Source organism: Salvia splendens, chromosome 5 (genome assembly GCF_004379255.2).
Source record: "Salvia splendens isolate huo1 chromosome 5, SspV2, whole genome shotgun sequence".
NCBI lineage: Eukaryota > Viridiplantae > Streptophyta > Magnoliopsida > Lamiales > Lamiaceae > Salvia > Salvia splendens.
Window position 1 is genome coordinate 10,279,045 of NC_056036.1, and position 14,885 is coordinate 10,293,929.

The 14,885-nt window shown below is 35.3% G+C and overlaps 2 protein-coding genes across 3 annotated transcripts; both read right to left on the reverse strand.

Annotated features, from left to right (window-relative positions):
- Positions 1 to 3,373: 3,373 nt before the first annotated feature.
- On the reverse strand, positions 3,374 to 7,522 carry LOC121804813 (citrate synthase, glyoxysomal-like). Its single transcript, XM_042204494.1, has 13 exons — positions 7,199 to 7,522; positions 6,766 to 6,946; positions 6,489 to 6,574; positions 6,199 to 6,303; positions 5,758 to 5,820; positions 5,488 to 5,597; positions 5,178 to 5,297; positions 5,025 to 5,100; positions 4,787 to 4,860; positions 4,573 to 4,693; positions 4,146 to 4,243; positions 3,870 to 3,993; positions 3,374 to 3,680 (listed from the first exon to the last, which is right to left on the reverse strand). Exons 1-13 carry the CDS (start codon positions 7,433 to 7,435, stop codon positions 3,549 to 3,551), a joined length of 1,527 nt encoding a protein of 508 aa, XP_042060428.1. The 5' UTR covers positions 7,436 to 7,522; the 3' UTR covers positions 3,374 to 3,548.
- Positions 7,523 to 8,660: 1,138 nt separating this feature from the next.
- LOC121805625 (agamous-like MADS-box protein MADS1) lies at positions 8,661 to 13,242 on the reverse strand. Of its 2 annotated transcripts, none has more exons than XM_042205556.1 (9): positions 13,086 to 13,242; positions 12,778 to 13,015; positions 10,509 to 10,590; positions 9,887 to 9,948; positions 9,708 to 9,807; positions 9,584 to 9,625; positions 9,454 to 9,495; positions 9,209 to 9,381; positions 8,661 to 8,896 (listed from the first exon to the last, which is right to left on the reverse strand). In XM_042205556.1, the coding sequence occupies exons 2-9, from the start codon at positions 13,005 to 13,007 to the stop codon at positions 8,893 to 8,895; spliced, it is 735 nt and encodes a 244-aa protein (XP_042061490.1). In that variant the 5' UTR covers positions 13,008 to 13,015; positions 13,086 to 13,242; the 3' UTR covers positions 8,661 to 8,892. The 2 variants fall into 2 exon arrangements, with proteins under 2 accessions (XP_042061490.1, XP_042061489.1); XM_042205555.1 differs by having other exon boundaries at positions 9,209 to 9,384.
- Positions 13,243 to 14,885: the final 1,643 nt, after the last annotated feature.

Here is a 14,885-nt window from a genome sequence, read left to right on the forward strand (position 1 = left end):
ACGTTTCAGCCTGTGATTGGCCAACGGCAATGCCGTTGGCAATTTGTTTTTTTTAAAAAATCAGATTTTAATTAAAAAATCAGATTAAAAATAAAAAAAATATTTTCCCACTTCCCAAAAAATTTTATCCGTTTTCTACCCACTTTTAATTTATTTTTCAATTTTTTGCCCAATAATACACATTTTTATCTATAAATACCTCCACTTCCACACCAAAAAATACACACTACACTACACAATTCTCATCTAAATTCTCTCATTTCTTTTCTTACAATTCTCAATCTTTCTTTCACTCACAACAAAAAAATGTCCGGCTCCGGCGACACCCATCCGACTCCCACGGTTGGAACCCCAATTGGTTCGGTTCACAACCATTTCCTAGTCCGGAAACGGAATATTCGGCCCCTCCTCAAACCCAAGGTTCGCATGTTCCGGATGGCTATCGGCCTTACCCGATCGACGACCAAGATGCCCCCGAAGGGAAATACGGGTGGACACCCGAACCACCCGTACCTAGAGCGGGAGGGAGCGAACTCTCTCAAACTCCTCCTCTTCCTACTCGTGGTGTCCGGACCCCGTACACTCCGGGGGAGATGGAGCAATTATTCAAAGCGTACTTGTCAATCTCCGAAGATCCGAAGGTTGGCACGAACCCACCCGGTGACCATTATTGATGGCGCATCTGTCGCCGGTACAATCAAAACCGGCCGACTGGAACAATCGAGCGCAATGAGAGTATGGTGTGCAATGCCATATACAGAGCCAACGAAGAAATCCAAAAGTTCCAGGGGTATTACCTTCAGGAAGAGCGGTCGGCGGGGAGCGGCCAGAGCGAGCTTGACATCATCAGTTCCGCCTTGGCAACCTACCAATCCATGAACTACAAGCCGTCCAAGTACCTCAACATTTGGCAGGAGACGCGGGCGCATCCGAAGTATAGGGGAGGCGTATCATCCTCCTCTAGCTGCTCCTCCAAACGGTCGAGGTCGGTATCCCTATCCAACGACGGCTCCAAGGATGTGGCTAGCCAACTTGCTGGAGCTAACTTGGGTAGCCCCGACGCCGGCCCGAGCAGTTCCCAACGCTGTCCGCAAGGAAGGAAGAAGGCGGCGGCCAACCGTCGTCGCGCCGCGACTCCATCCGCCCCCGCTCCCGCTCCCGCTCCCTATGTGCCACCTCAACCCCCCACCAACTCGTTGTGGGGGATTTTGGCCCAACTCAATTTGGCCAATAGGTCAACTATGACCCACGAGCAACTTCGATCGCATGTGGCGATGATACGGGTTCTCCAAAGAACATTAGGGGTAGAGCCGGATGAATAGTCATCCACGGGGGTAATTTTTATTTTTTAGCTGTTTAATTATATAATTTTTAATTTTTAGTATTTTAATTATGTAATTTTTAATTTTTTTGTAATTTGTAATATTATTCCGGGTGTTTTTAATGCATTTTAATTTTGTGGAATTGTTTTTATTTAAATTGAATAATAGAATGGTGGGACCCTTGAGCTTGTCTTTGCGTAAGAGCACGAATGTGGGTGTTGTGCTCTTGCCTAAGAGCAGGGAGTAAAAGTGGGATCGTGCCCACATTCGCGCTCGTTGGCAAGAGCACGGATGTGGATGCTCTAACATTCTCAAAGCATTGTGTTGATATTTTCGAAACACTATATAGACATTTTCATCCAAACCCTAATTTGGTAGTTTTTTTTATCTTTTTTTATTTAATTAATAAAAACGAAAATTACGTACCAAATTTTAGATCACAAGATTTCTAAAATCATATGGTCTTAAATTAGTTGTAGTTAGCAATTAAATAATGAGTTAGCAATAGATCACTCACCTTGCAACCAATCTCACCAAATAAAATTCTCTCTGAAGTATGTCATACATACATAATTATGAATAGGGTGTCATCAATTGCTAACTCCCTTCTTAATTGCTAACTACAACTAATTTAAAACCATAAGATTTGTAGAGATCTAGTGGTCTATAAATTGCCACGTGTAATTTCGTTTTATTATTATTTAAATTTATAAAGATAAGAAGAATCATCAAATTTAGGGTTTTAGAAAAACTGTCAATATAGTGTAAAAAAATATTAATACAATTCCTTGAATATGTCAACACAATTTAGCATTGACATTGTATATGCATTATATTGACATATTATGATTGATATGTTGACATTATCTGTTAGTAAAAATATACGAAAATTCATGAAATTTTTTTCAAATTTTGGCATCGAAACATATGTAACGATCTTGTTGGAATCCTTATAAAATTATCTTTAATTTGATATATGTTGTGTGAAAAAATAATTTAAATTGAGATAGTTATAATTATTTAAAGTTTAGAGATATTTTTTAAAAGTTAGTTATAACAAATTTTTTGTGAACTGACATTAATACCCCTAATTGATATTTTTTGTGCATTGCATTGATACTCGATTTTATGCATTGATTTAATGATACAATGTCTATTTAAAGATAAGTTAGCAATATAACACCCAATACAGTACTAGTGTCACTTTTAGTAACTTCTAATATTGAAATTGTTTATTCATTAAGATAGTTTTAAAGTAAAACTACAGCTCAACATAGACTATTATATTTAACATACTTTTATTTGAGATACTTTTACGATTTGATTTAGTCTAATTGTAAAATTATCTTAATAAGGCTATTTTAATGATTGGAATGAAATGTACAACCAAATAATTGAATTGGAAGTGTCTAAAAATTGAAACTAAATACTGATAGTGGTATAAATTTCGTACAAATTCAACCTTAAAAAACTAACAAAAATATGGATATCGATAACTAAGTGCAAATAAGATACTTTATTGGAATTAAAATTAAAGGGATATTTGTGCCCAAAAAACTATTCATGTTTCATCTAATTTTGGTATTTTCTGATGAACTTTAAAATTGATCTAAAATATCAAAAAAACTTTCTATTCCGTATACTATTTCCCAATTCGACCTAAATAAGATATTTTTGGCAAAAACTTATTCTGCGTAGGCAACCATAAAAATATTTATGACATATTAGACCACTCTTTAAATCACAGAAAATAGGTTTAAAAGTCATATAGACAGTTAAATTGATTTAGTTGTTCCAAGTAGGATAAAAAAAATCTCATACGTTAGTCGGATATAATAATTGATCCATCGTAAAAAATACGGAGTAATAAACAAAATGTGAAATTTGTGATATTCTGGACCAATTTTAAAATTTGTGAGAAATACTAGAATTAGACCAAACTTCATAATTTTAGAGACCATTATCCCTACAAATAATAATAATAATAATTGGATTTTACAACATGCTGCTTGTTTGGATTTTTTGTGATGTTAGGAAATGAAGTAATACCCTTTTTAGAACAGTTGAATAACTCAATTGTCATCCTGTGAAGTTTATTAATACAACTTGCTGTATGGCTGCATCACATAATAAAATCAAACTGAGATGCCTCTTAAAAGCATGATTGCAGACCGCCTGGAATAAGTTCCCAGTACTATTATGGTCCTCGTACCATTTGAAAAAATCCTAGGCCCCGAATCCTGCCAAACGCCTCCTTGTTGCATTGGAGACCGCCACCTGACCAAGTTTATCCACTTCTTTCGATAGCGTTCGCTCTTTCAGTGGCGTGTAATTCCTTAGCCATACGCCGGTGTATACCTGGACGTAAAACCAAGATTAACCGAAAGTAGATAGTTTTGTGCATATGAAGAATTCTAGAGAGCATCAAGATTAACATGTGCAGGAAGTGTCATCAACAGGTACAAAACTATAAATATCGCAAGTTAGCAAATGAGAATATAGTGTGTTGAATTATAGTCCATAGAATTAATGCAAGTAAAAGATAACCTGCGCCGGTCTCATTATCTTAGTATCAGGGTCATCCAGAGACTCTCGCCAGTGAGATAAATAGCCAGCCATTCGGGGGATAGCAAACAAAATGGTAAAGAACTCGGGAGGGAAACCCATAGCCCTGATGATAATAATGGAGAAATTATGTGCTATACAAATACAAGTAAGAAACAGAGATGAAAATTTGAGCTATTCCCTCCCTTCCCCCCTCCAAAGATAATGAAGCAAAAGGAGGATAAAAACACTAATGCAGTTAACTCTCGGCATACTTACCTATAAATCAACCCAGAATAGAAGTCAACATTCGGATATAACTTTCTCTTAACAAAATACTCATCTGAGAGCGCAGCCTTCTCCAAAGCTATTGCCACCTGAAATTACATCATATCCATGCATGAGGCTTCATAGCATAATAGAAACATGTGCCATTGAAGCCGATAAAAGCTAACTTACAACCTACAGCGGTATAGCCTCTAGATTAAGATTTTGGTCAGGAGTGTGTCTTAATTGATACATATGAAGTCCATTATATGAAATTGTAGACCAGAAGAACAGGTTTATATAAACATTGAAGGACGAAAGGGCAAGCTGTCAGGTGGTCCATTTAAATTCCATCAGGGATTGATTATGACTTCTTAGTTAATATTCGAGGTTAAAAAAATGCACCTTTAAGCTAACTGTAAGAATATACGAAACACACCTCAATGAGAGGATCCCTGCCAACAATTGAAAATACTTCTTCTGCAAGTTTCTTGATAACTTTGGCACGTGGGTCATAGTTTTTGTAAACGCGGTGTCCAAAACCAGACATCTTTCTTTTCCTATAGATCATGGCATTATATAGGCAGGTGAGTTGTTGACATTTTGCACTGTAAGGAGCAGCTACTAAAAGAAAGTCACTGGAGGAACCAAACCTGTTTTTTACACCTTCAATGAATTCAGGTATGTTGTCAACACTTCCAATCTCACTCAACATCTTGAGCACAGCCTACATGGTGCCCATTGACAGATAAACTCAATGTGATTCATAATGACACAAAGCTTATTTCAGGGATGATATGTGAGTATTTATGTACAGGTAACATCTTAACATGCATTGGATCTCCACAAGATTTCCAAATAGTAGCAACAAAGGAACTCAGCGAAAGTTACCTCATTTGCTCCACCATGAAGGGGACCATACAGAGCTCCAACAGCTCCAGCAAGGGCTGTGTACACGTCCACACCACTGCAAATGCAGATATATGTTACTTACAAGTAGAGCGTATGAATGTTTCCACCTTCAACAAGACAATTATATCCAACCTTGAAGCAAGGTGTCTTGCAGCTGCAGTAGAGCAATTCATTTCATGTTCTGCATGCAGTATGAATAGAATATCAAGAACCCGTGCAAGTCTAGGATTTGGTTTATAAGATCGGTCACCCCTGTTTGTTCCATGCAAAACCCATAGTCAATATAGTAGCTGAAATCTTTAGTGTCAGAGGACTGGTAACTATATCTTAGTGCAGCAGTGAACAAAAAAAAAATTCCAATCACCTTTAGGAGAAAAGAGATATAATATGACTGATATTTTCTACACATTGGAGCAGTAACAATCAAAAGGACACTTCTTACATTGAGTCAAGCATATATAAGAAGTTATCAGAGTATGAGAGACTGTTGGATGGAAGAACAGGTGGCCTCCCTGCCATTCTCAAATAAGCAGCTGCAGCAATTGTTGGAGCCTGCAGTTAAAAGTAATAGACCTCTTATTGTTATTATGACAAGAACTCATGATTTGATGAACATTGTACCAATAGTAAAATTTGCATTAACATATGGAAAGAATGGGAAAACTTTAATCTTAAGTAGGCGAAGGACACATCAGCAGAGTGGTTATATCACCTTTCCAAGTATGCGAACAATTTGTTTGTCTCTCACTTGTTTAGACTTGTATAGATCTTGCCCCTATTTGGAAAGTGACCAAAAATCAGAATCACAATGTGCCATGTTCAACAACTGATACAACAGGAAATAAGATGTTGAGCAAGGGGACCAGATATCAGTTTTTCTGAGGTTACACCACAAGCAGCATGAAAGAAGCCATAAAAACTTTTGACACAAGTTCAAAATATGCTTACACTAGGCACTAACAGATACAAAACGGGTATTTATTTCTAAGAGCCCTATGTAACCAAAGGTTGCATCTTGATAGTATTTAAGTAAAAAAAATCCATAAACTGGAAGTCTGATTAACATTTCATGATCGACCCACAAGCAGGAGCAGGGATGACAATGGGACTTAAAGGAGCAAATGACTTGCTAGAACTATGATGAAAGACTTACTCTTAAAGCTGGATTAGCATCTGGATGGAAGACAGAAAGAGCACTCATTGTGCTAACAAGAACACCCATTGGGTGAGCATCATGTGGCATTGCCTGTATGATATCCTGCAAAACATGATCAAAAGGCATCCTGAGTTTCTAATTTCTATAAGGAGCTGAATGAACCCTTGAATATGTATTGCTAAACCAAGATAGCACCTTTGCATGTCACTATCAATTCATAGTAGTCATTACAAGAATGGAGAAAACTGACATTAATACTTTATTTATAGAAAAATATACAATCATACCAACAGTCCTTGTGGAACAGCTGAATGTTGTGCAACAGCAAACTCCCACTCTCCCAACTGACCTTCAGTTGGTAGGTTTCCATACACTAACATCAGAATAAAAAATGCAAATCAGAGTTGAGCTTGAGAAAAACTGAAATGAACATCTCAGCAACGTCTCAAACAATCAAAACTATATTTTGTAATTGTACCTTGAACTAATACAAGGTGAATAGTGACCCACTCATATATACACACGTTAATCAAAGAAACTTGAAAAGGATTCTAAGCAACTTACACAAAAGATAAGCAACTTCTAGAAAGGAACTCTTCTCTGCCAGCTCCTCAATGGGATACCCCCTGTATCTAAGAATCCCTTCATCGCCATCAATGTAGCAAATCGAAGATCGAACAGGAGCTGTGTTAAGGTACCCCGGGTCATAAAGCTTCAGCCCCTTGTCATTCTTTCCTATGGATATCTGTGAAGAGACCAAAACCAAAAAGTATTTACTTTCAGGCGATTGCATCAAAAGGACCGTATCTAATCAAGCAACAACTTCAACCAAACAGAGATACCGATCGCCTTTACTGCAAGCTTTTCTATTGCTTTCAAAATTGACCACAAACAAAGGAGGCCAAATCAATTTGCAACGAAACGCCTCAAAAGATTTCACATTTATACTTGATTCACAAATGAGTATATAGTAGAATTGAAAGAATGTGAAAGTTACCTTCTTAAGGTCGGTGGCTTTGATAGTGCCGTCTTGGGATACCTGAACCTGATACTTCATCCCGGTACGCTCATCAATCAAGGTCAACGAACCTTTGAGATTCGTGGGCGGCGCGACGTCGGCAGAACAGCCGGAGAACTCAAGGAAGGAGCCGGATCGATTGGGTGAAGCCGAGAGGTGAGCTGAGAGCACCGCCAAGCGGCCTCGAGCCGTAGCTGTAAGATCACAATTCTCCATTGGAATTAGATTTTGCAGTGTGTCTTCTGATGAATTTGAGGATAAACGAAAGAAATCAAACTTTTCAATTCAATTGTACTCCATAAATATGCTTGCGATTGACATTGACGAGGACCCACCCACTTTATAATAATAAGTTTAAAATTTGATTACTTTAAATATTAACAAATCCAGACATACTTAATGGTTTCTACCAATTATTAACCGAATCAAAATTAATACTCGACTAGTATTTTAAATCCAAATTTAAATTTAAATTTAAATGTAAATGTGAATATATAAACGTCGCGTGCACGCCGCGCCGCCGACTGTAAAGTATGGAGTTTGTAACGCAAAATAAATTTTATCTTATAATAATAGATCTTGGAAAAGCAAATAATACAGTAAGTCAGAGTGGAGGATAGGATTGCTGATTGCATATCTCCATCATCACATTTCTCGCTTTCCAACTAAATGTACACATATTGATATTAGTCTATTACATTTATGAATATAAATTGCATCCAAAGTTTTTGGATTATTAAAGTTTAATTCATTTGAACTGTTCCCTTTGGATTAAAGTTTAATTCATTTGAACTATTCCCTCCGTTATATATATAGAAATAGGCTAATTATGGATAACACATATTTTAATACATAATTAGTAAAGTAGGAGAGAGAGAAAAAATAGTTTAAATAACGTAGTGGATGGTGGGATTCATAAATGGATAAAGTAAAAAAGAAAGCACGGTTGGCAACAGAGGGACAGATCTTGCTGCAATGAGCCTGAGTTCAAATCTCATTGTTGTCGTGTAGTTGCTTCTATTTCTCAGACACAAGTGTGAGGCCTTGGGAGATAGGCTTCTGGCCGCCAGTGGTTTAAGGCCTCCACCTTAATGTGCTACTGCGTACCCTGATTGAATCCCTCATATGATGTCGGGCTGGAGTTTGAAGGCCGCCACGGCGACGGAATCACCTTTACTGCAAAAAAAAAAAAAAGAAAACAACATAGACCCAACGATACTCCGTACGTTACTTGCCAATGCCTTGTATATTACCGAATCCACTACCTATTCACCTATTCAAAAAAGCAATGTAGTATTATTATTCAACGTAAAAGTCTACTTGATCCGACCAAGTAGATAAAATAAATCTGAAAACTATAACTACCCAAAATGAAATGTAGGACTAGTATAATCTACAATTAATAATCACACCTGGTCAGCATAAAACCAGCATAAGAGAATTTAAGCAAGATAATAATGTGCTGTAGAATAAGAGATAATTAAACAAAGTGTTCTTCATGGGTACTGATAAAGCAAGAATTATTCTTGCTGAAAAATCAACTACTAGCTAGCTAGGAGTATTATATTATACAATATTCAAATCATAATATTTTTTTATTGTTCATGCATTTTTGGTTTTGCTAATGCCATGACATGAGAAATTCTTGATCCCAAACCCAGGACTTGTAACTGTTAACTGCAATCAGAAACAAGAAATTATTAATGTGTTAGAACTTCATAAATACTACTACTCTTGAAAATAAATTTAGAAGATTTCGAATCAATGTAGCCCTTTTTAGCCTTTTCCATTTTAACTTAATAAACTACTCATGTGTAAGACTGTATCCTTAAATTTTGTTCAGTTCAACTTTAATCAACTTCTTAATTTTGCACTACACTAAACTTCTATTTGATCAATTGTACACAACTAAACCAAACAAAAAAGTTGAAGAACCTTAAATAAAATGATAATTTAAGATGAAAAAAATGCAATTTTTGAAAGTCTTACACTAGCTGGAGAGGAGTTTGATCCTGGCAAGAGTAGTGGCGGTCATGTTCGGGTTGGAGGAGGTTGACAGGGAGGAAGTTTCTTACATCATAGTTGTGTGAGCTCATGCTAGGCTGCTCATATTCTTGATTCATCATGTTCATCTGCTGCTGCGCCCTCTCGCTCTCGCCTATCTGCTTCATATATAAATCAATCTCATCATCAATTCTCACTTGGCATAAATTAGTTCAACAAGTGAAAACTACCTTAGCTCTCAGATACATGTTTGCATTGTGCAGCTCTAGCTCCTGCCACACATTAGTCATTAAGATTCTTGTTTTGATGTAAACACCTAATTTGTAGTACTAATATGTATATATATGAGAGAGTACTGACCCTCTTCTGCATGAGCTCAATTTCAGCAAAGAGCATCTCATTCTATATCAAAATTTCAAGAATATTGTGAGTCTCAAATTTAATTAACATAGTTGTTATTATTTTTTATTTTAATTGATATAACCTTCTTTGTGCGGATACGGCTGATTGCTTTCTCCACTTTGCCCTCCATATTCCTGAGTTCCTTCAATGGCATATTGCTAACACCTTCTCCAAGCAGTTGTCTGCAGATAAGAAGGGATAATTTGTGTGTGTGTAAATTATCAAAACTTGCAAAGCATATAATGCAGATTTGATTGCAACCTGTTTGAATTCTGAATTTCTCTTATTTGTCTGCGGAGCTTGGTGGCTTCTTGCTGGTAGAACTGATGAGAACATCAACAACAAATCTTAGCATTTAAAATTACACTAAATAAATATCCTCGGAGATATTAATGTAGGTGAGAAATGTACCTTTTTATGGCATTGAAATGACTAACTATAGAAAAAAACCTCACCGAAGTTATTGAATTCTCAAGAATCTAGTTATAGTATTTTGATAAGCCTATGGAAATTTGGAAATAGTAATCTAAGATTCAATATAGAGTACGACAATTGTGTTTTTACATCATTAATTGCATGCATGGAAAAGTGTGTATTTGAGCTGACGGTATATATATGGAAATAAAAAATATGAACGTATTTAAACCCATTTCCCCAACTTTGTTTTATTATAAATATGGAAATAAGTATAAATGTATTTGCAAAATTTCCTTTAACTTGTAAAACAAAGTTACAAGTTTAATTTGACCAAGTTTAACACCCAAAATCTCAATTTTCCATTTCATGTATTTCTGTGAAGCATAGATACTTGTTTTTGGTAAATAAAAACCATATTAACTTATTAATTATATGCAAAATAATAAAGAATATTAATTTAACTTGCCTGTGTGTTAGCTTCAGAGGTGGACATAGTGTTGGAGGAATCAACAGTTGCTTTCTTGTACCTATCAATCGTTGCCCTAACACTGAAAATATAAAAGTTTATCATCTCATTAAAATAACAAACCAATTTATAGATATTACCACTGAAACATGCTACCTCCGTCCCTGAAAGTTTGTCTCATTTTTCTATTTTCGTCCGTCTCCCAAAGTTTGTCTCATTTCACTTTTTACCATTTTTGGTAGTGAACCTCATATTCCACTAACTCATTCCAACTCACATTTTATTATAAAACTAATATATAAAAGTAAGACTCACATTCTACTAACTTTTTCAACTCATTTTTCATTACATTTCTTAAAATTCGTGCCGGTCAAAGTGGGACAATATTTGAGGGATGAAATATGCTCATGGAATGGCATCTCTCCTGCTTACTAGAAGATGATACATCGCTCAATTTCTCTATAACATCACCAATAAATTATGAATATGTCACCCAATTAGATGATATGGTGAAATTTTATAACAGGAGTAACACACATGGAGTATATATTTAATTTTATTTAATTGCATAAAAAGTAGGGATCATCTACTGAGACAGAAACATCAGTGATGGAGAAAACACACATCCACTTCAAGTCGGCAAACCTTAATTTCCTCGACACACGATTGGCTGCTCTCTGCCACGTCGGTACGAGATCCCACAAATATGATTGGCTACGGAATCTATGTCTTCAGATCTCGCCACGTGTAACCCCCACCACTTTTACCCGACGGTTAATACTCAGTAGTTCCCCATAAAGCTTTTTACCCATCGACTTTTACCCAACCGGTCTCCATCACCTCGCTCTATTCCTACGTTTCATTTCTATTCCAAGAAATTCATCTTTTCACAATGTTTGAGTATTTCTATGTATAACCTCTGTCTAAATAAATAAAAGGAAAAGAAAAGGAAAGAGAGCGTTGGGATTAGAAACTTCATTGTTATTTTTCTCACCATGCCAGTTTATTCGAAATTCTAATAATTAAGAAATTTTTATAATCTTGTAAGTGAATAATACTGATCGATTTGAAAGAAAAGTTGATAAAATAAGAGAGAAAAGGAGTAGTATAAAAAAATGGTTATTATAGAAAGAAAAATATATCATACCATAAATACAACGAGCATAAATACAAACAACAGCACATGTTCAAACATGGACACACAAATATGAACATGAAGGTGACATGATTTTTCTGTGTAAAAAAAGTGTATCAGAGAAGTTGTAGAGCAACCGTTTTGCACCCTTATTGATTGTAGCAGCATGTTTTTTGCAGCATATTTGTGTTCCTTATTATCATTTCTTGGAAAACAGCAGATTTTAGTACTCTCTCTCTATATATATAATATATTTATATTCTCTCTCTAGAATTGAGGTGAGGTGAGGTGAGGGAGTATGGGGAGATGCTTTGCCAGTTAGCTGTCATTCCTCCCCCATCTGTAATTGACAACAAAAACTCTTTTTTCTAGTTTCAAAAAGTCAGTTTTTATAGTGGGAGGAAAGAAATCTTAGTGGAGAAAATCTGCGCAAAATATAGAAACGGCAAGATTTTCACATATTGAGATAAAAAGTGGGCATGGAAGAGAAAAGATAATTATGACACTCCCCACATTAATGTTTCAATTGTTGTTGTTAAATATTGTCTGACATGACCTAAGATTTTTTAGCTTTTCAAACCCTAATCACAACAGTACTCTGCATCTACCATGCCCTAAATCTAATCTTAACTACCTTCAATCATCCCTAAATTTGGTGCAACAATCTTAAATCCAACATAATTCGGAGTAGATCTTTATTTTATTTTAGGTTAGGTTTTCTTCCTCTTTCATTTCAGTTCTGAGTAGAGTTCATGTTCAAAAAAGGGAGAGAGAGAAAGAGAAAGAGAAAGAGAGATGATTTCAAAAGAAAAAATTGTACTATCTCAAGGCAGATCTGAGAGTTATATGACTAAATCAGCACAAAAGATAGGGAAAAAATTCAGTGGAAAAACAAAATCATGAGATGACCTTAAAATCAAGACAAGAACACATACATACACAAAAACACATACAGTACTACAAGGAAGAATAAAGCAATAGATCATGAGATGTAGAAGTGGAAAAAAACATAAACAGATAAATCTTCTGATCATAGATTTGGAAGTGCAAAATCAAACAACATCAACAACAAAGAGAGAGAAGATGATGGGATGAGGTAGAGAAGATGAATAAAAAAGCTGAACACAAACAAACCTGTTATTAGCATATTCATAGAGCCTGCCGCGGGTGGAGAAGACAACAAGGGCGACTTCAGCGTCGCAGAGCACCGACAACTCATAGGCCTTCTTGAGCAGCCCATTCCTGCGCTTGCAGAAAGTCACCTGCCGATTCGTGGTGTTCTCGATCCTCTTGATCTGAATCTTCCCTCTCCCGTTCTTCCTCACCGAATTCGATGACTCAGACTCTTGACTCAGAAACTCCATCACAAATACTAAATAGGCCAAGCAACAATTTGTTTAGCAACTATTGCAAATATTTTTTAGATGAATTTAGTCTCTAACCTGGCAACACCAACTGTAGAGATGTGCTTTTCTTCAAACTTCAACAATTGTAAAGAGAGTTGCACAAAATGGAAAGGACCAGTTTTAGTAGCTTTGTATTTATAGCTGAAAATTGGTAATTTCTGTCCTACATTTTCAATTGGCTACTTTTTTTTTCCACTTGTGCACGTCAATACTACGGGATCATTTTTATGGTAAATAATATAGTACTCCTATGTATTCTCCCCTTCACAATTTCAAGTCTAGTATAGTATCCCTATGTCCTATTAGTAATGAAACGTTTTTCTTTTTGAGTTGTCCCATTAAAAATGATATGTTTCTAAAAATGGAAACAACACTCTTTCTACTTTTTCTTCTCTCTTCATTAACTCACAAAACAACACTACATAAAATCATGTGCCGGAAACCAAATGTTTCATATTTAATGGGACGGCGGGAGTATTAAATTTTAAGAAATTGCTTTAACTTTATGAAGGTAAGTGTATGGAAGAATTTAGTGAAATTTGGATCTTATTTTTATACAGTAGTATACTAGCATTGATTTTAAATCACAGGCATACATAAATGGTAAAATGAGACATTAAATCGGAGACCGTGAGTACTATTTAGGTTAGACCATTTTTAAAATTTGTTTATAAATTGATTTAGTGATGGTTTTCTTACATTTATTCAAGTTTCACAATTTGGTTAAGAGGTGATGGGCAGTATTTTTGACGTGGTGAAGTCCATTTGTGAACAAGTTTTAGGCATGACTTTTTAACCTGTATAAATTTAAAGATATGAAAAATTGAGATATTTCACGTTATACACCTGACATTGTTTTATGTGGCCCCCTTTTCAAAATGATATACTGAAAAAAAAAGAAGCAAAATGACGTCGTCTGGACCACATGAAATATTACTACAATTTTCTGCGTCATTTCAATTAGAGACAACAAAATCTGGTTGCAAATTGAACTTTTCGGCATCCAAATTCATTATGGTGTAAGATTATCACAAACTTGAATAATGTATTTAGAAGTTGGGACTACAACTATCACTAAAGTGTAAGTTAATATATGGGGCTAAATAAGTATATTTGGCTTGTTAAGAAATACACATACTTTGGCGCTAACATATTAGGTCATAAACAACTTGGAGGTTTCGTCCCGTTCCAGGGGACGCGGTGCTATAGGGACGCGTTGCAGGCGTTCCGACTCCTGTTGGTCACTCATCCTAGGGACGTGCCTTAGATTTTTTTATTACTCCATCCGTCCCCAAAGAATATGAACATTTAACTCGACAAGAGTTTTAATGCATAGTTGGAAAAATAAGAAAGAGATAGAAAGAAAAAGTTTTAAAAGTATTGTTAGTGGAGAATGAGTCCTACCTTAGTAGAGAGAAAGAAGTTTCAAAAATTAAAAAGTTCATACTTTTCAGGGACGGACTAAGAAGGAGATAGTTCATAGTACTTTTCAGGGACAGAGAGAGTATTATTATTTCTGTTTTATTTAATTTATAATTCTGTTTTTTTTCATTTGAGTTTAGTTTTGCTTTATTTTTATTTTTATTTTGTTTTTGCTTTATTTTTATTTATTGACATCATTTTTTAAAATTTTTGTGACTTTCTCTCCTTTAATTTATTTTTAATTTTATGATAGTACTTATTAAAAAATATTCATTGTATTTTGCTTTGTTAAATTGAATTTTTTTTGTTTAAATTATGAATATTCATTTTCGATTATATTGAAAATTTTTAATTAGATTTCATAATAAATAAATAAAAATAAGAAATTTTTAAAGTAGATTTCATTCCACAGAT

Coding starts and splice junctions, on each gene's coding strand:
- LOC121804813 (XM_042204494.1), bottom strand. CDS start 7,435: ATGGAGAATTGTGATCTTACAGCTACGGCTCGAGGCCGCTTGGCGGTG. Junction 5,101..5,177: donor GCAAGACACCTTGCTTCAAG/GTTGGATATAAT, acceptor CTGCATTTGCAG/TGGTGTGGACGTGTACACAG. Junction 4,861..5,024: donor TTCATGGTGGAGCAAATGAG/GTAACTTTCGCT, acceptor GGCACCATGTAG/GCTGTGCTCAAGATGTTGAG.
- LOC121805625 (XM_042205555.1), bottom strand. CDS start 13,007: ATGGAGTTTCTGAGTCAAGAGTCTGAGTCATCGAATTCGGTGAGGAAG. Junction 9,808..9,886: donor GAAATTCAGAATTCAAACAG/GTTGCAATCAAA, acceptor TCTTATCTGCAG/ACAACTGCTTGGAGAAGGTG. Junction 9,496..9,583: donor TTGAGCTCATGCAGAAGAGG/GTCAGTACTCTC, acceptor AATGTGTGGCAG/GAGCTAGAGCTGCACAATGC.